Genomic DNA, 24,739 nt, shown 5'->3' with positions numbered 1-24,739 from the left:
ATACTGGCGTTGTGGTTCTGTCACACGTGGTGCATCAGAGCTCTCCTACAAATGTTTGTGTTTCTGGGGAGCAGGCCTGAAACAGCACAAAACACAGGTATACATTTAATATATATAAATATATATGTATATACAACATATATATTTTAAGATTAAATACAGCAGAGAAATCATGATCCAGTTTCATTAGAAATCTTTTTTGTCAAACTTATGTGTAGTAAATTTATGCATGATGCATAAATGAATACATTACATACTACATATATACATTCATTAGATGTGCCCAGCTAATAATATATGACGATAAATTGTGTGACACATATACACATACATAGGTACGTATACAAACGTCTTAAAAGAGAATCACAAAATAGGTACGTATACAAACGTCTTAAAAGAGAATCACAAAAAAACAAGAAGGAAAAAGTCATAAAAATATGTAGCTATAAACTGGTTTCTCTATTCTAATTAACTGACAATACTGTGTTACATGCCCTATATCTGTCAACTGATCATGAGCCATTTATTATTTCTTATAATCATGATCAGATGATCATGATATATTGCTTATTACTTTAATTAACACTTTATACATGTCCATATAGCATTGAACAGTAATAATAAATTACTAATATTCCTATCATAGGCATTCAGAATATACCTATGATAGGAATATATAGTAGTAAATTTTAATAATTCACCCCTTAATATGAAAACTCAATTTATTATAAGATCGTCATATATCATGACAAAGTCATAACATGATATATGTGTATATGTATCCACTAGTACAACACCAGATGGAAAGCTTGGGATGAAACGACTGACACCACATATATGGAGGATAATGATCAGGTACAGTGTGTGTGTATTGGGAGTTACTGATTAAGGGTTGTAAGCTTATTACCCTGGCTGATCAGGCTTCACTCTCATAAAAATCTGTTTTCTGTAGCTACAAGGTCTCCAAGTAATGTATGATCACACATGTACAGGAGCTATAATACTATACCAGGCTATCTTAATGGATACCTGTATAGTGGTTAGAATCTGTCTGACCTCTATAAGCAGTAAATCATTATAGAGAAGCTTCGACTGTAGGTATTTAAGATCTTTAACAACATATATATACGATACATACATATCACCATTCATGTACATTGCATTTAAATTATATACCAAAATACATCAAGATATCATTGTGTGGTATAAATAAACTTTAAAATAAATAGATCTAGAGGACACTTAATGGGTATCCTCTTGTGTATATATATAAATATTAACATTATAAAGCATGCATTTATGCATAGACATAGTGGTAAAAAATGAAAATAATCAGAATGGTTGCTTATTTAAAAATAAACTTTATTCTTTTTTTTATGTACATGTACGTAGTGAAGATGGGTTGGAGTTACTGGCAATGTTAGGTGATAAACTGGTGCTCTCATTCTACTCACCACTTACCATCAACTGGATGGTCAATGACAAGCTTGTTATTGAATATTACGTAGGACGAGCGTCGAGTAGTTAGATGAGAAATGAAAACAACATTGGATATGAAAATTAACAATTTATTTACAACAAAACAACAAAACACACTCACTCTCAGCCATTTCCACACAAATTTAGATTCACTAAAGTCTCTGCTCCAAAACAATGGTCAATCAAATCCACAAACGCGCATCAAACATGTGCGGTATATCTGTAGCTGTAGCTATAACTGTGCCAGTCCATTACACATGACGTATTTCCAACCGCAGTCAGAATACAAGTTAAGGTTTCCACACAGGATACCAACGACCAACAACACTAAGCACGTTGGTTACACAAACACCTGATGTGACACATCCAAACACTGACACTGTAGCACTGCTGGAGCACAAACCTCCTCAAGCTTGGCAGTGTTTAAATCACTCCTGTACCTCCTGACCTGTCCTGGCGCTCGGGATGTAATGATGGCTGACCATCCTGTCTGATGGTCCTGGCGCCGGCATTCCCTGGCGATGGTATAGGCCCTGGTAGGGGTTCATATGCTGGTGTGACCCTCACATGGAGCACAGTCTGACATCTGTGCCTGATATAAATTCCACTGCTAACGCAGTATAAATAGGGTAAAACACCCGTAAATCGCGGTCCGAGACTTTAACTCATTATGACCTCGCACCTACCTGGTCACACACTCCCGTACGGTAGCCGATTAGCAACATATAATTACAAACACCGCACGACAACAAATAACAATTATATACATACGACGTGACAAATATCCCCCCATTCCGGAAAAAAGTGGTACACTTTTTCAAAAGATCACGGAGTATGGATAGTCAATAGTTGTTCATATCCTGCTCAGATAATCAGCACCAACATTGTCCACACCCTTTATCGCTCGAATCCGAAATCTGTAAGGCTGGAGTGTCAGCGCCCACCGCATCAATCTGGCGTTTGCCGTCCTCGATCTGTGGAGATATGTAAGTGGCTGATGGTCAGTTTCAAGGACAAACTCTCTTCCATACAAGTAGGGCTCAAACTTCTGGATTCCCCAGACGATTGCCAAACATTCCCTCTCCACTATCGCATAATTCTGTTCTCTAGGTAAGAGTTTCCTACTCGCGTAGGCAACAGGCAACTTCTTGTCTGCATCTTCTTGCAGTAACACAGCGCCTAATCCAGAATCTGACGCATCGGTGCGCAGTATAAATTCCTGATCCAGATCAGCGAGCTTCAATACAGGTTTTGCTGATAGCATTTTCTTCAAAGTGTTGAAGGCAATGTCATGACTTTCCTCCCAAACGACTTTGTTGGGGTTACCCTTCTTTGTCAAATCTGTCAAGGGAACACTGATGGCTGCGAAATTTGGAATGAACTTGCGATAAAATCCAGCCAGTCCCAAGAATGAACGAACTTGCTTCTTACTGGTTGGCCTTGGAGCTTCTGCAATCGCTTTCACTTTCGCCTGCTCCAATTCTAGTCGTCCTGAACCAACAACATGTCCAAGGCAAGGTAAGCTCGGAAATCCTAATGCACACTTGCTTGGTCTAGCAGTCAATCCTGCCTCACGCAGTCGTAAAAACAATTCCTTCAAAACATCCAAGTGTTCCTGCCATGTAGAAGTGTAGATGAGAATATCATCTATGAAGTTCTCGAGATTGTCCATTCCTGCCAACAGCTTTCTCATCATACGACTAAAAGTTGCCGGGGCGTTCACCAAACCAAATGGCATAACCCTGAACTGAAACAATCCCTTTGGCGTTGTGAATGCTGTCATTGGTTTCGCTCTCTCAGTCAACGGCACCTGCCAGTATCCCTTGCTGAGGTCAAGTTTGGAGAAATAACGAGCGCCTGCCAATCTGGAAAATATTTCGTCGGTATTCGGCATAGGCTCTGCGTCAAAGACGGTCACTCGGTTAAGTCTCCTGAAGTCAATGCAGAAACGGTTTGAACCGTCTTTCTTTTTGACCATCACTACAGGTGCTGAATAAGGTGACGATGAAGGTTCAATAACTCTCATTTCCAACATCTTCTCTACCTCTTCTGTTATAACCGCCTTGGTGTTGAATGGCAAAGGATAAGGTTTCACACGAACAGGTTCCGCCATTGTAGTCACAATGTCATGTTCAGCAAGTACTGTTCTTCCTGGCTGGTCTGTTAACACATCACTATATCCCTCGAGTAAAGTCCTCACCTCACTTCTCTGCTCATCGGATAAGTCTTGTGAAATCTCCACATCTTGGATTCCTTCTTTCCCTCTGTCACAAGGAAGAGTCTCCAACACTTGACTTAATTCCTCACCATTGTCGTCATCTTCCTCGTCAATGACCATGGACATGACACAAGCCATAACACCTTCAGTAGTCACTGTCAATAAGTCTTCCCGACTCTTCTTCTGTTCCTCGTACTTCTTAAGAAGATTGATATGCAGTACCTTCACTTTCCCATCTCTGTTAACACGGTAATCTGTTGGTCCCACCTTCTCAACTACTTCGTAAGGTCCTCTCCACTGCATCAGCAGTTTGTTGGCCTTCGTTGGTAAGAGTACTAAAACCCTGTCTCCCGCCTTAAGGTTTCGTTGTCTCGCTCTCCTGTTGAAATGTCTCTTCTGTTTTATCTTTGCATCTCTAAGATGCTCTGATGCTAGTTGACACGTTTCCTCCATCCTTTCTCGTAAATCCATTACGTACTGATAGGTGGTCTTCACTTCCTCGTCTGGTATATCCTTCGTCATCAACTCCTTCAGGATCATCATAGGCCCTCTAACTGCTCTACCGTACAGCAACTCGAATGGTGAAAATCCAAGTGATTCTTGAGGAACCTCACGGTAGGCAAACAGTAGAGGGTTGATAAATCTGTCCCAATCCTTTGGTCGCTCTACACTCATCTTGCGCAACATTTGCTTCAGGGTTCCATTAAACCTTTCCACTAGCCCATTGCACATCGGATGATATGGCGTAGTTGTCAGTTGTCTGATGGATAACAGTCGACTAACCTCTCTCATCATCTCCGATGTAAACTGTGCACCCTGGTCGCTAAGCATCTCAGAAGGAATACCCACTCTGCTGAAAATGTCAACAAGTGCTTCCGCAACTCTCTCGGTCTCTATTCCTTTCAAAGCAACCGCTTCCGGATATCGAGTGGCGTAATCGACGACAGTCAAAATGAAACGATTCCCTCGTTCTGTCGCTGGCTCCAGTGGTCCAATCAGATCTACGGCGATTCTCTTGAATGGAGTGTCAATAAGAGGCATATCACCAAGCGGAGCCTTAGGAACTCTTCCTTTCGGGAATGTCTTCTGACATATGTCGCAAGATCTGCAAAATCTGGTGACCTCCGCTTGAACACCCGGCCAGAAGAACTCCGACAAAACCCGGCTAGTGGTCCGCTTAGCTGCTAAGTGCCCAGACATGACAGATTCATGTGCCAGCCTCATCACCATATCATGATATCTCTCAGGGACAATCAACTGTCGAAAGGTCATACCATTCCTCACTTTCGGACTTTGAAACTTCCGGTACATCACACCCTTCTGATAAAAGATAGTAGAGGAACCACCATCATCCCGTTCATATGTCTGCTCTTCAGAAGCCAACTTCCTAAACTTCACTAGTGTTGGATCTCTCTGCTGTTCGTCCTTCAGATCTTCCACACTGCACATATCCGTCATCAAATCCGGTACCTTCAGCGACTTGTACGCACTTCCTTTCTTTTTGACATGTGCGCGCGTCTCTACCGCTTGTACATCATGTTCCTTCATCTTCCACTCCTTATCAGGTTTATCAGGGGGAAATGCTCCAGGAATGTTGCCTATGATCAGATCATATAACGGAGTCTCAAGAGCCCAAGCCTCAGTAATTCCGATGAAATAAGGTGAATCAACCTCCACAACAACAATAGGTGCCTCTAGCTTTGATCCATCGGCGAATGTACACACCTGAACTCTGTAAGTGAAACTATCCTTGTCAACAAGACATCTTCTCACCACAACTCCACTGCATCCGGTATCTCAAAGCACTGAAACACAATGGCTTCCTACACAACCCCTCATCACTGGCATACCTGCAGACTGCGAACTCCTAAGATCACAGGATACACTCAGAGTTGTCGAGTCCTTTACGTGAGACTTGTCAATCGCTGAGGTCCTATCCTTCCTAGTTACCCTCTTGGCGTCGCTCGCCTGCTTCTTACGATTTCCTTCCTCAACCACGCTGGCTACCTTGTTACCAGATACGTTCTTCTTTAATCGACAGTCGTAAGAGATATGACCCAGTTTACCACAGTTGTAACATTTCTTGTCCTTTGCTGATGACTTAGACGCATGCGCATCCTGATTTCCACGTTCGTGTGGTTTACTGTAACCTGACTTCTGACCTCTTCCGGTTACCTGGCTCGCCTTCGTACCCCTTGCTTCCACATATTGGTCTGCAAGTCTGGCCATCTCTACAAACGAAGTCGGAGACCGTTCCTTCAGAAAAAGGGGTAGTTCCTGCCCGCAACAGTGGATGAACTGGTCCCTCAGCATGAGATCTTTCAACTTCTTGTATGTCTTCTCTGTCTTACTCAGCTCAACCCATCTCTCCATATAATTCTCCAATCGTGTAGCGAACTGCGAAAACGTCTCTCCTCCTTCCGGTCTAGCTGTTCGAAATGATTTTCTGAAACCTTCTTCAGTCATCTCAAATCTGAGCAAAAGCGCTTTCCTTAGTTCTTCAAAATCCAAGGCTTTGTCAACAGGCAGACGAGAAAACACTTCTAAGGCTTTACCCTTTAACAATGCACTGAGATTTGCTCCCCAATGGCTATGTTCCCACTTCTGTGCCTCAGCATAGCGTTCAAACCTCTGGAGATAGGCATCCATATTATCGTGAGACTCGTCGAACGCTGGCAGCTTAGGTCCACGCTGAATCATGGCTTCTCTCGGTATTTGGACATCAGCCCTCTGCTCACCTCCTCCAGCTTGTAGAAGCTCCAATTTCCACTTGTGCTCCTGTTCCAACCGTGCATGTGATCTTGCCTCCCGTTCAGCCTCAATCTTTGCCTGTTCCAGAACAAGGTTCTTCTTTTCCATCTCAAGCCGGAAAGAACGTTCCTTCTCACGCTCATCTCTAGCCAATGCCTGCTGTTCGGTCACAAAGTCCTGCAGTGCTGTCCCTTCATACTTCATCTCCTTACCAATAGCAATCAGTTCCTGTGTCGTAGACATATTGGTATATAAAAGTACACCAGAAGTACCTAGAAAACAAGGTCCACTTAACAAAACACCCCAAAAGACAATACAAGAAACACAACAGGAAAACAACATGGATATATACTCACCAACCTCGAAGACTTAAGCAATCCACGTGATTCTATTAATCTGGTCGTTCCCTGTTACTTACCCATGTGTTCCATCTGAAATGTTCTCATCATAAAGACAACGGGAAACATTTGGAAAGGAAATGATAGTACAGTAGTAAACAGAAATGCCCACGATTAGAATAAATATCTGGTAAGCTACCTAACCTAACCTAACCTATATACACGATCAAACATGAATTCAAATCCCAAATAACAACACGTCAGTCATCCCACCGCTGCCACCAATTTGTTACGTAGGACGAGCGTCGAGTAGTTAGATGAGAAATGAAAACAACATTGGATATGAAAATTAACAATTTATTTACAACAAAACAACAAAACACACTCACTCTCAGCCATTTCCACACAAATTTAGATTCACTAAAGTCTCTGCTCCAAAACAATGGTCAATCAAATCCACAAACGCGCATCAAACATGTGCGGTATATCTGTAGCTGTAGCTATAACTGTGCCAGTCCATTACACATGACGTATTTCCAACCGCAGTCAGAATACAAGTTAAGGTTTCCACACAGGATACCAACGACCAACAACACTAAGCACGTTGGTTACACAAACACCTGATGTGACACATCCAAACACTGACACTGTAGCACTGCTGGAGCACAAACCTCCTCAAGCTTGGCAGTGTTTAAATCACTCCTGTACCTCCTGACCTGTCCTGGCGCTCGGGATGTAATGATGGCTGACCATCCTGTCTGATGGTCCTGGCGCCGGCATTCCCTGGCGATGGTATAGGCCCTGGTAGGGGTTCATATGCTGGTGTGACCCTCACATGGAGCACAGTCTGACATCTGTGCCTGATATAAATTCCACTGCTAACGCAGTATAAATAGGGTAAAACACCCGTAAATCGCGGTCCGAGACTTTAACTCATTATGACCTCGCACCTACCTGGTCACACACTCCCGTACGGTAGCCGATTAGCAACATATAATTACAAACACCGCACGACAACAAATAACAATTATATACATACGACGTGACAAATGACAAGCTTGTAATTGAATATTAAATGTAATTTAAGATTGTAATATCATAATATTGTACCTCAAGGTATTTATGTACGTTTGTACACTTTTTTTGTGTTTATAGTTTCCTCTTCAAACAAAATCCTAAACGCTACTACTAAAAGAAACTATGTAACATTCAAATGGCTTTACAAATAATTTATTCTTTTCTCACTTTTGGATGACAGGAACAATTTTTAGAGTGATTTCCACAACACAACTTTAAAGCAAATTATAAATGTATGTCAATATTTGACTTGATTTGGAAATAAAAATTGTATGAAAACATTCAGATGTTTTGACATTTCTTGCTTTGCAATATAAAGTGAAACCTGTCTTTACCAACACTGAATGTGGCAGAGTCTCCTCCATGTGTTGGATATGACAGTGTGGCGTATATATAGTCTGTAGAGTATGTAGCTGTTCTTGTAGATATATGGTCAGATGTAACAGGGTGTTGTTAAAATCAGTGGTCGGTAATTATAAAGTTAGGTTTCACGTACTGTATAAAGATTAACCACATTTAATTTCTTCTCATGATCATCTTTTCATGTCTTTTTCCAAGTTTTGTTTTCATATTTTTGATTTAATAACTTGACTATATGTACATATACTGTACAGATTAAAATACCAGTTTTATGGAGGCTTAAAATGAGAATGTTATCATTAAATATATGCTCATCAAAATATTTGATACAATCCAATGTGCTGCGATAGCTCAGTCGTTTGGGCACTGGCCATGTAATCTCAGGTAAAGATCAGAGGTGCATGGCTCAATATTAATGCTCCCTTGTGTTTCTCGGGAAGCTGAGAAACGGGCTGGTCTTTGCTGTCATAGTTGTGTCCATGGGCAAGATACTTTACCCAAATTGTTCTGAATGACAAATGGAACAGGTCTCTTTTATGTTGATAAGTGAGGTTGTCACCAACTACTACAGGGAGACCATGCCTCAAAATGACTCTGGCTGTTGTCGGGGCAATGAACCCAGCAAACAAACAATGATACAATCACAATGTATAATTTTATATGATCATTGTCACAAAACTTACACAAGTGCTTTATATTAAGCAAGTGCAGAAATTGAAACTGAGAATAAGGCCTAACAAGTACATTTTGCATCAACAGCATGTTAAAACAATGATTTTGCAAAAGAGACACATGTGCACATGACAATCACATATATTGAATTTTAATCCAAATTCTCCTTTTTAAAGACATTCCAATTAAGCCAACAATGAAACAGTTATTCTCAAGCATAACGTACACTAATTAACACTTTTATCATAAAGAATATACATTTTACCTGGATTAATCATGAAGTCACCTAAATGTCACACTCAACTCCAAAACTGGTTGTGATATACCAAAGTCTTCTCAGATTTTTCATTTGATTTACAAAATTATTTAATACAAAAACACATAATTTCATATGCTTCACGTACTTACTCCAACAATGTTAGAGGTTTTACACGACGAAATACTTTTGACAGGCAGTCGGCAAAATCATATCCGATAGAAAAAGAGCCGACCAGGCCAGCGGCCTCTTATGTTATAGGAGTAATGCTTCACTCAAAGCAAATATATTTTTATTGTAGAATGCTCTTGTTATCAGTGACATACATGTATATTCTAGCATCTAGATCTACTGTAGTATAAATAAAGCCAGCCCTGACATTATAGAAAAGTGTATTAAGCGTCTACTATAAAACGAAAAATGTGTAGCACCTTCACCTCCTCTACTCTCAATATCATTTCATGTTTATATAAAATAAAGTGGTTTTTGTCCTATTTTTCTTCAAGATCCAACTTTTATGCCGGTGGTTTCAGTCATTATTATTAAATTCCGTTCCCTATAAACACATAAAATGATTCATTATTTAATATCTTAAGATGTGTCCACCTACAACGGCTCTTTTTATGTCACCAACTTATCACGCACCTGATCATGACAGAATGAATGTGGATCAATCGTTAGGCCTGTTTATAATCAGATTTGTTTTTCCCCGATAAACCAACCAGATGGACATCTCTACAAATGAACCTAATGCATTGACGGTCATTATGAGTTATGTAAGACTAACTGCCGTATCTACTCACAACATGGGAAACAGCCAAGCATTTCCTTCTGTCGACCCTACAGCACAGATAACAATAACATTTCTTCTGTGATCTTAATCCTGGCGACAATGATGTCAATAATCAACTTCATTTCCGGCTTACCGTCGATTTCTAACAGGGGAGATAACTCTAACCCGGAAGTGAGTTTTGTAAGTGTGCGTGTGTGGGTGGGTACGGCAGCTTACGCGTGTACGGTGTAGGCCAGTTTTAAATCTGCATAATCTATTACAAACGTGATTTTTAAGATTAATACTATGTACGTATTGCCCCTTATGAACGTTATCTACTGTACACATGATCAAAGTAGGCAAAGCCAAGGCATGTGTGTATGTACTTTGATAGAGCTGCGACATAAGAAATTGATGCTTGCCCTTATAATAAAGGAACGGCACGCCTTTTAATACCTGAGCATTAATCATATGACTTAGTGTTTGGAAGATGGAATTTATATTACGAAAAAAATGCATCTATAGCCCATCCTTTAATTAAAACCTTTTGTGAATTATCGAATGGTTTCAAGTGTTGTCAGCTTCATTTCATCATTGATGTTTAGAAATGCTCTCGGGGGTCCTAGCGCAGAGGCGTGAAAAGTGGGTTATTTACAGTGATTTTGGTTTTTTTTTTTTTTTTTATTTTTTAGTTTTATTATTGTATCAATTACATTGAATATTTCTCTTTATAAGTCCACGTAGACTGCATATCGTTATGAAAGGTGAAACCAAATGCATCAAGAAATGTGATTATCAGTGTCGCTTTCATTCATCAAAAGATAATTAACATCATCTTACAATACACGCAGAATATAAAATGTAGCTCGCAAATATAATAATATGCACTCATGTTTTGATTTTCTGATTTGATAGATAAAATTTGGCTATATATATGCTTTGGTTCTGGCGACAAATAGTATTTGATTAAAGTTATGTTAAACACATATATCCGATTGTTTTTGCAATCACGTACTTCCAAGATCCCAGTGTCATATCATGACTCGTGATGTGTACACTATTTTGGGACCTATGTCACAACACCTTCGCTAGCCAAGGCTTTTTATTACGTTTCACTCCGGAGCCTTAGCTAGCGAAGATGATACCACAAAAGAAGCTAGGAATCTGATGTCCCCCTGTCATTCATGGCCGTGAAATGATTTGTTTTGCAGCCACTGAAGTATCACAGAGATGCCTTTTCTAGTTGTTGGGACCTGGACCTTTTCCAGGGAAGCTGTTGCTACAACTGCACACTGTCTACAACAAAACCTGTCTTGTACGGACGCCGTGGAGAGGGGAATCAACCGTATGTATTCTTTAAATCTACCGGGTCATATTTTGATTTTTTTCTTCCATGGATATATTGTTCAAACAGAACAATATAGATTATCAAATCGATACTTAACGATAAACCACGACTATCCTTCTAACATGAGGTGCGTAGCTGCCATGTAAGCACAGAAGCCCGTACTTGCACATCGTTTTTGATACATGCGTCAAGACTTGTTAAAATTTGACATTTGTTCTAAATACTTTAAACCTTTCGTTTTACATGTATGCGTAAACATTGCCTTATCCGGGTAATGTTGTCGTATCTGATATGTGGATAGTTCAAATACGACCAAGTGGCACCATATGAGTTCAAATATCAAAACTTTTCGGATGTCCCCGAAACCTCCTAGAACGCTCTCAATGCCTGGTTACCATTGCTGACACATCAAACATGGTCCAGCCCCTAGTTAATATAGTATACATGTATGTCTAGATGCGTTTTTTTGAAACCAATTAATTGTTTGTGTTTTAGAATAAAATTTATAACCACAGATAGAAAACATCATCTTTAATTAATTCATTTATGTGGATTTCCATTACCTCTGCGAAAATTTGTTTTTCTCACAATAACATTTTGTCATTATTAACAGAACAGAGTGTTTTGTCGTTTAAAGTACCAATACATGCCACCAGTGATCACAGTACTGAGGCGGTGATGCACGTATGAACAGCGAATGTGTAAAGTTTGAGAAATGATACAATTCACCGAAGAACATCGTTTATAGAGACTTACCTTTACAAGAATTCTGAGCTAAATCCCAATTTATCACTTTTTGATTTTTTCAAATTTTGCGACACAATTTCCGAAAATTGTTCAACACAGCATATTTCCGTAGTCTTCCAGTTGTTCCTGTGTAATGTTTAAATCACAAAAGCTAATGGTTAAAATGTTCCCCCGACAATGGGAACTCTTCCGTGTTTAACAGAAGGATCCTCGTGGCTATACTGCCTGCACACACCTTGGGCAACCGGATCAATAGATCGAACACGTCACTAATCGGTGATTGATCGGTTCTGTAACAGCCCGGGGCTGACCACAGTAAACCTGGCCTTATACGTGTGTGTAAGTACGCCGGAACCATCGGTCGGGTCTGACAGTGTCCACCCTTCCCGGTCCGAGTGTCCACATGTACCCCATCAATCACGCTGACCAGTGAAATCGTATCGTGGAGATCTATAGACTACGAGTCCAAAACTGACAGAGAGTCGTATTGACAACAAATCGGGTCGTTTGATAGCTAATACATGCATCATCTCATGAACATCTCTCCCACCTGTTGATGAACGTCATCAAAGTGATGCGTGTACATGCCATGATACTGTGGTGGTTTCAGATTTGGACTGGGGACGTGTTTCAGGCCAATCAGGGATTAACTAAAATTACCCCTTCCAATTTTACAGTTTAAACATACAAATGGTCTACTTGGGGTTCTTTTACCAGGGGCATCTTCTAAATTATACAAAAAATAAAATAATCAATGCGCAATAACCGGTATGTAACATGTATGGAGTTGTAACCATATTCCGTAAAGAAATGACAATAAAGTGTCACCAATAATTAAAGGCTAAACCAAGCTTTCAACGACACCAAGACTGTCATTCTATATAGACCGACCTTGCATGGGAAATTACATTTGGCCTGTTTATGGAGGGGTCGGATTGCAGGAGTTTACCTGTCAAAATACGGAAGTAATAGCTCCAACAATCTATAATTAAAATCTAGCTGGCCATTCTCACTAAGTTACAGGAACATCTAACAACACCCCATAAGGGGTCACGTAGGGGTTACCTTTTGGATTCGCCAATCAAATGACTACTTCCAGATTGTTTCAAGTCATTTCGTCCCAGACAGCATATAGATACATGTATAAACATACTGTACCGAAATGGTTTGCTTCAGATGCATGTTGTGACGAAATCGTTTGATTCGATGATTTATGTGATGATTTATATGAGCTTATCTTATACACAAACTATGAATGCTGTCCCTTGGTGATGGTTCTAGTCAAACCCACTAATTGATATAACTAGTCATTACGTGGTAGGGAACGCAATCAATCGGTCGGTTAAAGTGGGACAAAGAAAAATCCGAAGACCTGTTTCTTTTGAAAAAATTTCAGCTCGCCCGCAGGAACCATCAGCATCAGAAACAAGTCAAAATGGTACACCTGATGTAACAAAGCTCCCTGGTGGTTGTCAGAATTGCAAAATGCTTACGCTAACATTTTTAGAACATTCAGGACATAAAAGATCAATGCCAAATATGCATTTTATACACAAAATTTGCAAGATCTATGTTTATATGTATGAGAGGGTGAAGCAAATTCTAAATAGCACACAAAACTTAGTTTTGATATCCAACGGTTTACACAAAATATGGGAAAAATGAAAATAAATCCAAATAATTTCAAAAGTAGTTGTCAAATAAAAAAGATGCCAGATATATATACTAATATAGACTTAAAAACTTATTATAGACTTAAAAGTGTTTCGATAAGTTTAAAATGAGATTTGATACAAGAAGGTTAAGTCCTAAACATAGGAAACTTACAGAAAAAAATAGAATAATTCAAAAATATTTTTTTATGTCGAAAGATAATGCAACATAGAATTATAATTTAATTCATTCCATTATAACAATTATACACAACGAGAAAAACTTTTTTTTTCAAATATGTGTGTGTGTATTTCGGCACAAATTGCATGAAACTTGTTGAAAAAATCATCTGATACTTTCTCAATTAAGAAAAGTAAAACAATCGCCTATATTATCTATTGTTAAACATACATGTAGTGAATGAGCGAATAGTGAAAATTGGAGATAATATCTCATTTACTTATTTAAATTGCTCATTTAAATATGATTTAAAATTTGGACATAGTAACATTAAATTTTTTTCTGGTCTAGCCCACCATCCGCCCTTTGGTGCCATTCCTATAAAGGACTACCTACAACCGGAAACCAGGGTGAAGTCTGATTTACATATTTGTTACTGTTAATCTTAAAATGAATTATAAAACATTAACCAAAAGAACAGGCCCGGAGTTACATGTATATATGCGCATAGACAATGGTATTACAGTGATATCAAGCTAATTGCTTTACTTATTACCATAAAAACAAACAAACAAACAGACACTACCTGGCAGAGGACACGGAGATGGGTAAAGGGTAGCCCGAGTTTCCTCTGGCCCCGACACCATGATGACACTTGGGCCAGGTAAAGGGTAGATTTCAAAAAGGAGTGTTCTCTTCACTAGTTCAGACCGAAGAGGTATAAAGAAGGTAAATAGTTTCGGAAAAGGTATTCCCACAAAAAAACAACAAAAACAACAACAACAACAACAACAACAACAACAACAACAACAACAACAACAGAATCAGCTACTTGTTTCTTGCCCCCTCGTAATCTTTGGTAGGTTCAGCGTAACTTATGATTTACTTTTAATTATAAATGGAAATGTCCATTACAGTTATTGCAACACTAATGCGCAAAGCAGTAGCATGCCATAGCTGACCGAGGCGTTACGGAACGCTGAAGTAATCAATTACACCAGCTATGACTGACCACCTTAATGTACCGATACTTATTTTTTACCGGACTGGGTAAGTGGTCAGTCGGGAGTGTAAGGTGACCTCACCTCCCAGCTATTCATTTTGGACACATGACCTATTCAATCAGCCACACCATCGTCAGTGCACGTGATCGGTATTTACCTCTAAATTGCATATGTCGATATGTAGTCGTAAACACTCCCAGTGTCCCAGGTAAACACGCAAGATGTCAACTCCCCGTAACCTCGAGGTTAATAAATTAAGGCATTTATTGTTTGTTTATGCTTTAGCTTTCTAAAGGAAAATTTATGTGAGAATGCCATGTTTGTTATTTTCTTATTAAACTTTTGTTTCGAACGTGTAATCAGAAAATAACAAACATGACATTCCAAAAATACTTGATATTATACATGTACAGTTGTATGATGGTGGTATGTTTCATGTTTGCTTGTTGAGAGTTCGAAGCACAGATATGTCATGTTTATTATTTGTTAATTTCGTTCAGTTTGTTCTCATTAACGATCACTTTAAAACTCATACACAAACAGGGAAACTATGTCTGCTATGCATTACTGCCTGCATGTAATGACGCAACTATAGTTACAGTAAACATCGTTGGAAGTACACTTGCCTTTCACCTAGGTGGCCGGGGTTCGATTCCCTGACTGGACGTGCAAAGGTATGTGGTCACCTACCTGATCACATGGGTTTTACCCTGATACTCCCGTTTCCTCCCACGATAAGACCCTTCGCGCGCTTCCATCCGGGCCAACATGATTGATAAAATTGATAGAATTTGTTTCGCAATTGTTGTAAAATAATTTAAGTTTACATTTAAAGATTACATTTACTACAAATAATTCAAAGCGACCACTTGATGACGGATCGAGATCAGTGTTATTGAATCAGATCGTACGTATGTGATAGATTTACGTTGTTAGCACGATTTATGCAACTTTCCCTTAGTACAATAAGCGATTGCTTTGGAATGTCCACTTTTTCATTTAGAATGTCTTCCTTTATTACATTTTTATTACAGTATTTCGGCTAAGGTTGTTAGTTCGGAGTACAAATTTTTAGTGATATGTTTTTTTACCTTGCATGTATATTTGATTAATTGTTGAAATGACATTCATATGAATATAAATAATCAAAGATTTATATTCCAATACACGCGCCGTAAGCCAGTTTTCAATACTTTTATCGGATACGATTATATAGATTTGTCCAGACTTAAATATTTACTTAGTACTTCAGCATCTATTTCTTTCACTCGAGTTAGTTATTTTTCAAAAGTTACAAAAACACGAGCTTTAACGAGTGCTTTTTGTAACTGTTGAAAAATTACTAACTCGAGTGAAAGAAATATCATACGTGTGGTATAAACTGAATGTTATTCAATAGTTGTAATGATTATTCCATGCCTTGGGAGTTTAATAACACCACTATATTGTGGTAGAAACTTGAATTATCAATAAAGAAATCTATCACATTACATTCAGTCCCATGGTGACTTGGCTCGGATGTATTAAATTATACTATATAATAATGTAATATGGATCGTGGGCTGGAAATTCGTGACAAGTCCCTGTGGTTTGAAATGTATGTTTTTCTACTTTTGTCATCACCATTGTGTAACACTGTTCTTCTGATCAGAGATATTTAACTAATTGTAGAAATTGAAGTGGACGAGGCATATGGCCCCTGTGTTGTGGGAGTGGGCGGCTTCCGGAACTCGGATGGTTATTTGGAGCTGGATGCTGCCATGATGGAGGGACGGGGCTTGCGCACGCAGTTTGGTGCTGTGACCGCATTACAGGGGTAAATATACCTATTGTCTGTGCCTTTCTACCCGCCTGATAGATATCGGCCCCAGTTTTCATCAAAAAGAAAATCTACTACTTAGCATAAGCACGTGTTGTTGATTTCCCATGACATATTTTAATAGTGATAATGAACTGAACAATCTAATGTGATTATATCATGATATATAAATGTATGTTTATTATCAGTTAAAATTTCACCTTTCCTAGAGTTCCACGCGCAGTCTCCGTGGCGAGAGCAGTGATGGAGAAATGTTCTCACAACATGCTTACCGGAAGTGGTGCCACAAAGTTTGCGAAGGAGCAAGGTTTCGCCGTCGAGGATAACTTACTGACTGCCAAGTCGAACCAAGTACGTAAACACATATATATACCACAGGCAACAAAAACCTGTTTAGAACAAGATGTACTTCAATTCACCTACTGATGACACGAGAGGTTATTTTGTACACGATCTTTGTTCCCAAAGACTATAGTGAGGTGTAAGTTTGAGATACCAACTTAACTACAAGCTTCTCATGTTTTAAGGCCCGGCGTATCTCACTGCATATGTTGCTCGTAGAAGGCGACTGAAAATGGGCCCCTGTAGAATCGTGATTATTCGTCTGTCTATAAAGGGGATATTGAAGAGACCAAAATAGATCTTCTGTATCATTACAAACACTCGGGGTCTGAAATCTTCCCTATCCTCCATAACTAATCTGTCGTCATGTTCTTTGTTTTATAACTTTAGCTGTCTCCTTGGCAACCGTCATATTATTTTTGCTTTTGCGAGGACGTTAAACCCATAAAAACATGGACAAAATTGAACTAGTTTTGACATATTAAACTGCGAGTACCTTTACTTACAGTACGTTTCACGTATCAATTTACTACTTTATTTACTCGCACATAAGAACAAACATAGCCAATGTTTCACGTTAAGGTCTACACTACTTTCAGACGAAGCAGTCCATTCCTGGTCACGACACCCTAGGGATATTAGCAGTAGATGGGCAAAACCATGTCTGTTCAGGTAAAGTTAGCCCGAGTTTCCTCTGGCCCTGTCACCATACTTGGACATTATCACAGCTAAATGTCTGGTCCCACACCAGACCTGGACATTCTCACAGCTAGATATTTGGTCCTACGCCAGATTTAAACATCTTCGCAGCTAAATGTCTAGTCCTACAACAGGCTTTGGCATTCTCACAGCTAGATGTCTGCCCTCATCGCCGGATACCAATGGTCTGGTCCTACACCAGACACCTAGTTGTCAAAATGTTCAGGTCTGGTGTCAGGGAAAGAGGAAACTCGGGCTAAGGTAGCGTCTATTGGCTCAAGTCAGATACTGTAAGTATTGAAAACGCATACCAAAAGGAATGATGCTTCATTGAGAATTATAAACGGTCTTTTGTCAAGAAATCATCACAATGTCTATATGGTACTGGCCAACTTCGACAATTTGAAGGGAAAATGCCAGAGAGGAGTGAAAAGGAAGATTTTCTATGTATTTTAGGATAAAAATTGGATGAAATATTTGGCTCTACTCTGTGTTGGTATAGTGACGGTAGATGACCAATTTAAATGAGTCTGTGGTGGGACAGGAGACAATGTCTGGTGGTATTTTGTTCCACTCTTGTGTAGTTTTTGGAAAAATGAGGTTTTTCTAATCAGGGGTTTTGAAAGGAGAGTTGATGACTATGTTTGGAATGTCTAGTAAGGGGAATTAGCCTATCGGATTTCATTATGACGACTTTGTTGCTGACGATATTATACAACATGGTCTGATGAGCATCTCTTCGTCTGTCTGCTAGGGGGCGCAATTTCAGGTGGTCCAGCATTTCAGACACGCTGGATGTGCGGTGATTGTACCGATGTTTGTTCAGGATATAGCGCGCAGCCCTGCGTTGGACCATTTCTATTTGGCCTATGTTGGATTGGGTGTGTGGGTCCCATACTGTGCAGGCATACTCTAATGATGGTCGTACTAGTGATTTGTATGCATGAGTTTGACTGATGTTGAGCCAATTTTGAGATTTCGCCTCAAAAAGCCAAGAGTGGAATTTAGTTTTCAGCAGATGGTATTGATATGGGAATCCCATTTTAGGTCAAATTGGATGGTAACGCCTAAATACTTTGCCCGATCAACATACTCTAATATATGCCAATGTAATTTGTAGTTGTAGACTGAGGCTTTTGATTTTAGTCGCAGATAACACATTGCATTGACTTGGATGGATGGCCATCTTCCATTTTTGCTCCCAAAGTGAAAGTTTGTCAAGATCTTTCTGAAGCGTCTTTGCGTCACTGTTTGTCTTGACAACCAAGCATGCAATTGTGTCGCCTACAAATAGTCCATTTGTAGCATTAAGGCCCGCAGGGATATCATTTATATAGTAGAGAAATAAACTGGGTCCCAAAACTGATCCCTGGGGTACTCCAGGATTTACATTGACAGAGTCAGACTTTTCTCCATTTACGAATACTGGTTGGGTCCTACCCAACAGGAAACTCTCAATCCAGTTGACAGCATTGCCCCTTATTTCATGGTGTTTTAGCTTGTTGATGATGAGTGAATGACTGACTTTGTCAAAGGCATTGGCAAAGTCCATTATTAGGATGTCTGTTTGATGACCATCGTCAAGGTTTCTGGTTATATCGTCAAAGAATTATAAGAGCTGAGTTTCGCAGGTAGTGATTTACGAAAACCATGTTGGAACGGGTACATGCATGAGCTTATTTGTATCTTAATATACATGTATATGTATTCTAAGTGTCTTAGCAATGCAATCTAGTAGACATTGTTAAATTGCATGTTTGTGTAAATATGATAAGTTAAAAAATAGCGACCAGCTTATCGTTGATATAATTTAAAACGATAAAACACATTGATTATACAAAAGGTTTGAAGAAACACCATGATTGTATGTTTATAAAGCGACGTCAGTGCGAAGATATATATTGCTTTAGTGTGAGATAAGAAGATAAAAACATCCAATATCAACCCGATATATTGATATATCGTAACGTTTGAGCGATTATTGAATGTTTATAATGTCAAGTTGTGTTCTATCCCTAGTTCTGAATTCTGAACAGCTGAAGAGTTCATGCTTAGATTTGTGTTGCTATAGAAACACGATTTTTCACTTGAAAATGTTGAAATTGAAATTGTAAATAGAAACCGACAACATTCATATGAAATTATTCTGCTATATCCACTAGGGGTCTCCACAAGCGGAAGTGGAAATAAACATCCCGGGAGAGTGGGAGATAGTGCACTTCCGGGAAATGGATTATATGCAGGTAAGTAGGTATTAATGCTCTATAAATAGGTATACATAACAATCAGTCAGTCATAGGGGTTCGTTACAAATGATGTGATATATGAATTGGGTCGCACATACATGTATATACGTATCCCTAGATTTGTGACGAAGGCCTGTGAGTAAGTCGTAATGCCTGCACGTGCTGCAATCATAGATGCTTAGCAAGGCTGTTGAAGGAAACTTGATTGTTTGATTTTTCGTTAATTTAAAAAAAAACAAAAAAACAAAAAAAAACTATTATTTTGGTTCAAGGTCTAAAAAACATTTTAATAAATTATACATATCAAATAAATATGTTTGTTATCTTGTACCGTTGTTGTTTTCTATTGAACACAGGGACTTGAACATTTGTTACAGTCAATATGTATTTGGACCTCCCCTAGTGTGTATAGCACATTTTCAGACATTTTGGGGACTAGATTAAAATTCGGTAAAAATGACAACCCCGGGCTCTATATAATGAACACTGGGGTTATCATTTTTACCGAATTTTAATGTAGCCCCCAAAATGTCTGAAAATGTGCTATACACACTAGGGCAGGTCCAAATATATGAAGACTGTAACTAACTCTCAAGTCCCCGTGTATTAGTCTATAATCAGTCTTTGACCTATAAACGTGTTCAGCACCTACACTGCAAAGATATACCGGGTACACCACGTATACATTATATAAAGGTATGTCGTTGTAATTTAATGCTACCCTCAGGGACTTGAAAATTTGTTACAGTTTACATGTATTTGGACCTCCCCTAGTGTGTAATATAACACATTTTCAGAGTTTTTGGGGGCTAGTTTAAAATTCGGTAAAAAAAGACACCCCTGGTGTTCATGCCCTGTGATGCTATCTAAGACACAGGCGTCTGGATAAACAGTTGATATAGCAGGATTAGGGACCAATTTGTTTTTCTATAAATTCTAACCAGATGCAGACACCTGTGAATAAATGTATTTATATCGTCCTTATTTAACAGACGGCGAGGCAGGGGCGGCCTGCTGTAGCGGAGATGGAGATCAAATCTTGATGTACTGTCCAAGCTTCCGGGTCGTCCTGCTAATGAAGGAGGTCAGGCAATAATGATCTCTACAATGACATTTGTACATATCTTAGTTTTTGTATTTCTAATTCATCAGAAAATATTGAAACAAAATAAATGAGAAAACAACACGATGAACGAAAACTTCAAATATTAAAGGAGGATTATTTTGTCTTTCGTACTGCAGAGTTGCTTGCTCTTGTGAGCAGGTATTGATTGGTACGTCAATTGTTTTTGAGGGCAACGTCACGAATTTGTGAGAAAACAACGTAATTTTCACACGCAAACCGATGACGTAACAATCAATACCTGATCGCAAGAGCAGACGACTCTGCACTACGAAGAGACGGAATGCTCAAAACAATACCAACGTCAACTGTGTGGAGAGCACCGGGATATCAATTATGTGAAGATAAAAGAAAAAAATCTAGATAAGTTACTGCAATATCGAGGGCTAAGTTTTCTCTAATTCAACAAGCGATTTGAAGTATGTTTCATAATTTTTTGTTGTAAAACAACAAGCGTTGTGATGATATTGTAGATGCTACTCACATAATTATACATTTATTTTCAATCGGAAAACCACTAGGATTTTCCCGTCATATCTTCGGAAAAACAAATGTCATTGTAGGGGGAGAAACTGAAGAAATTTCAATCAATATCCATATGATTTAATATATTTCATAATTTTTCAATCTTTGATTTCAAAAGAACTGTGTTTAAATGAATTGAAACGTGGCATACAATTCTTCAAGCTGCTGGAAATTGACTGTACAAAAGACATAAGATATTCGCCCTTTTAGGACACGAATTGAGAGTTAGATAAAGTCGAGCTAAAAAAACAAATTACATGTTACATGCAAAGAAATCTATTTGAACGAAAATTTTACTATTTGGCGATTACATGTTTTTTGTCTCTCGTGGAAAATAAATATAACTTCTCCCGGAATACCACACAAGTTTTGATCCCCAGTGGGAGTAGCGAGTTTAATCTCACATTAAGTTCATACTCAACCAGTGTGTGTGTATATATGATATATATGAATCATAACCATGGTGACTAGCATGGTCACAAGTAATCCCCCCAGGAGGAATAACCTAAGCGTAAACTATGATATCCTTATTTTGAAAAGTAAATAAGATTTCTTTTTAATTCTGTTCGGAAAATGTTACATGTGTATATACAGTCGTTAAGAATAAAATCAAAAATGTTTTCGCATTTCGGTTGCGCGACAATGTTTGTACCCACCATGTATGTGCAGAATTCGTGATTGATTTTGAAAGCTACTTGTACAGCATTTAAAAACACCAACACAAAAAAGGGGTGTATTGAACTCTTTTTTTTGACATGGTTATGAAAAAAAAAATCGGTGATCGTTACAGATGGCCTGAATTGACACATCACTGTTGAATTAAAAACACTATATATATATAATGTATATCATCATACGATTTTATATACTGTACTGTGTTTAAACGAAACATAATCCATCTTGTCCTACGTTTATTTCAAGGGAAAACAACCACAAGCCGCATGTGAGGAAGTGATTAATGATATCCGCCGGAAGTGTGATGGACAGATATTTGAAGTGGCTATCATAGCTGTAAATATGAAGGCGAGTCTACTAAAGTTAACATTGAATCGTCTCCATTTTGAAATTATAAACTCAAGACTTATCTTTTGTAATCTGTGACTTATTGCTAAAGAGAACAACGGTTATACAATGTAAAAACAACTATTGATAGTTATACTTATACAATATATTTTTCCAACACATACATCTATATATTATATTCGGTTTGACTGTTTTCTTTTCAATTGTTGCTGATTTTTTTAAGACTATAACGTAACTTTTCCATTATCGTTATTCCACCTTTTAATTTATTACGTGGACCGAAAAATGAATTTTGTGTTGTAAATATGTTCTTCTCTGTACATCTGATTTTCTGGAGAGAAATGAAATAGAGTTGAAGTTGAATGAGGTATATAGAATCTATGACCTTGTGTCTATGACACTGATGACGCTTTTTTTTCTTTATTTTGTAACAGAGCGAGTATGGGGCGGCGTCGACACTGGATACATGGACGGATCCACTCACTGGTCAGCAGTTCGCAGGGTTTCCCTATGTGGTTTATACTGACGTCATGTCCGAACCGGAAATAAAACTTTCTAAGACGAATCGGAAAGATTCTTGAAGGCTGTTGACGGAAACTTGATTGTTTTTTTCCCTTAATTAAAAAAAAAAAAAAAAAATGAATAAAAAAAAATGTATTTTGGTACCAGGTCTAAAACACTTTTTAATGAATTATACACATCAACTAAATATTTTTGTTATCTTGTACCATTGTTGTTTTCTATCAATACTTATTGAACACAGGGACTTGAAAATGTGTTACAGTCTACATGCATTTGGACCTCCCCTAATGTGTATAGCACATTTTCAGAGGTTTTGGGGGCTAGATTAAAATTCGGTAAAAATGACACCCCGAGCTCTATAGGATGAACACCGGCGGTGTCATTTTTACCGTATTTTAAACTAGACCCCCAAAATGTCTGAAAATGTGCTATACACACTAGTCCAAAGACATGTAGACAGCAGGTGGCAACATGTGTTATTGAAATTATACAGCAACTACCATTGATGTACGAGTTGTTTCCCTTTTCATGAGTTGCTCGCGTCTGGATTGAATACGATCATATACGATATATATTATTAATAGTAGGGGAAGGGGCTAATATTTTGTCCATTATTACTAACCAGAAGCAGACGCCTGTGATATATTGACGGTGTCCTTGGTCCCAATCTCCAATGAAGGAGATCTAGAATTAAGTTTGTTTGGTATTTTTATTACGTTATTGTCCCCGACCCCTACACAACCTCCATGTCTTATATAATGTAGATCTACATGTACATGCACTTATCTTGCCCTCGTATGGTTATGAAATCAAAGTGATTTAAATGTTGTGAGAAAACAATTAAGTTCCAAATTAATAAAAAAAAAAACCCAAAAAACAACAACAACAACCCTCGTTGGGAGACGTACATCTGGCTTGGATTTACCATGTTCACCATTGACTCTCCTGTCAGATAACATTTGCTACGATGGCGGATTGAAATGTTGTGAGCCTCATATTGAAGGATTTGAATTTTGCCGAACATATTGTATCATTTTTCAACATAATCCCCTTCAGTATCAATACACTTTTGCCAGCGGTGTTTAAGGGCCTCAATGCCACTTTTATAGAACTCATTTTCTCTGCTGTTCAGAAAGTCATCCACTACATGTATTACGTCATCATTTGACTGTAATTAGATGCATGAAATAGGTGTTTTCAGTTTTTGAAAAAGATGAAAGTCTGATGGAGCAAGATCAGGGGGAAAAGGCGGATGTTCAATCAATTTAAAGCCACAATCGTGAATGGCAGCCGTGGCAATGAGAGACTTATAAACAGGAACATTGTCCTGCTGGAATAACACATCTTTAGTGAGCTTTCCACGTCGCTTAAGTTTAATATTTTTCCGTAACCGCCTCAGAAGTGAAGCATAATAGGTGTCATTGGTTGCTTGACCCTTTTGGAGATAATCTATCAGCAGAATACCATCTGCATTCCAGAAAACCGAGGCCATAACCTCTCAGTTGATGAAACAGTCTTTGCCTTCTTTGGCGGGGGAGAGCCAAGGTGCTTCCATTGTTTCGATTGTTGTTTGACCTCTGGGGTA

General features: G+C 38.6%; 1 protein-coding gene across 2 annotated transcripts; it reads left to right on the top strand.

Annotated features, from left to right (window-relative positions):
* The first annotated feature begins 10 nt into the window (after positions 1-10).
* On the top strand, positions 11-23,271 carry LOC117334164 (N(4)-(Beta-N-acetylglucosaminyl)-L-asparaginase-like). 2 transcript variants are annotated; one of them, XM_033893637.1, is made up of 9 exons: positions 11-97; positions 11,135-11,268; positions 16,527-16,671; positions 16,884-17,025; positions 17,616-17,688; positions 19,878-19,958; positions 20,954-21,045; positions 22,531-22,632; positions 23,067-23,271. In XM_033893637.1, exons 2-9 carry the CDS (start codon positions 11,154-11,156, stop codon positions 23,211-23,213), a joined length of 897 nt encoding a protein of 298 aa, XP_033749528.1. In that variant the 5' UTR covers positions 11-97; positions 11,135-11,153; the 3' UTR covers positions 23,214-23,271. The 2 variants fall into 2 exon arrangements, with proteins under 2 accessions (XP_033749528.1, XP_033749529.1); XM_033893638.1 differs by lacking the exon at positions 11-97 and adding an exon at positions 10,094-10,231.
* The last annotated feature ends 1,468 nt before the right edge of the window (positions 23,272-24,739 follow it).

The sequence above is a fragment of the Pecten maximus genome, chromosome 9 (assembly GCF_902652985.1).
Source record: "Pecten maximus chromosome 9, xPecMax1.1, whole genome shotgun sequence".
NCBI classification, from domain to species: Eukaryota; Metazoa; Mollusca; class Bivalvia; order Pectinida; family Pectinidae; genus Pecten; species Pecten maximus.
The sequence above is the reverse complement of the archived record's forward strand: the minus strand, read 5'-3'. Positions and strand labels throughout refer to the sequence as shown.

What these genes read in the sequence shown, in the direction of transcription:
- LOC117334164 (XM_033893637.1), top strand. Translation starts at nt 11,154, where the DNA reads ATGCCTTTTCTAGTTGTTGGGACCTGGACCTTTTCCAGGGAAGCTGTT. An exon ending in GCTGTGACCGCATTACAGGG is followed by an intron (nt 16,672 to 16,883) that starts GTAAATATACCT and finishes CACCTTTCCTAG; the next exon opens with AGTTCCACGCGCAGTCTCCG. An exon ending in GCAAAACCATGTCTGTTCAG is followed by an intron (nt 17,689 to 19,877) that starts GTAAAGTTAGCC and finishes TATATCCACTAG; the next exon opens with GGGTCTCCACAAGCGGAAGT.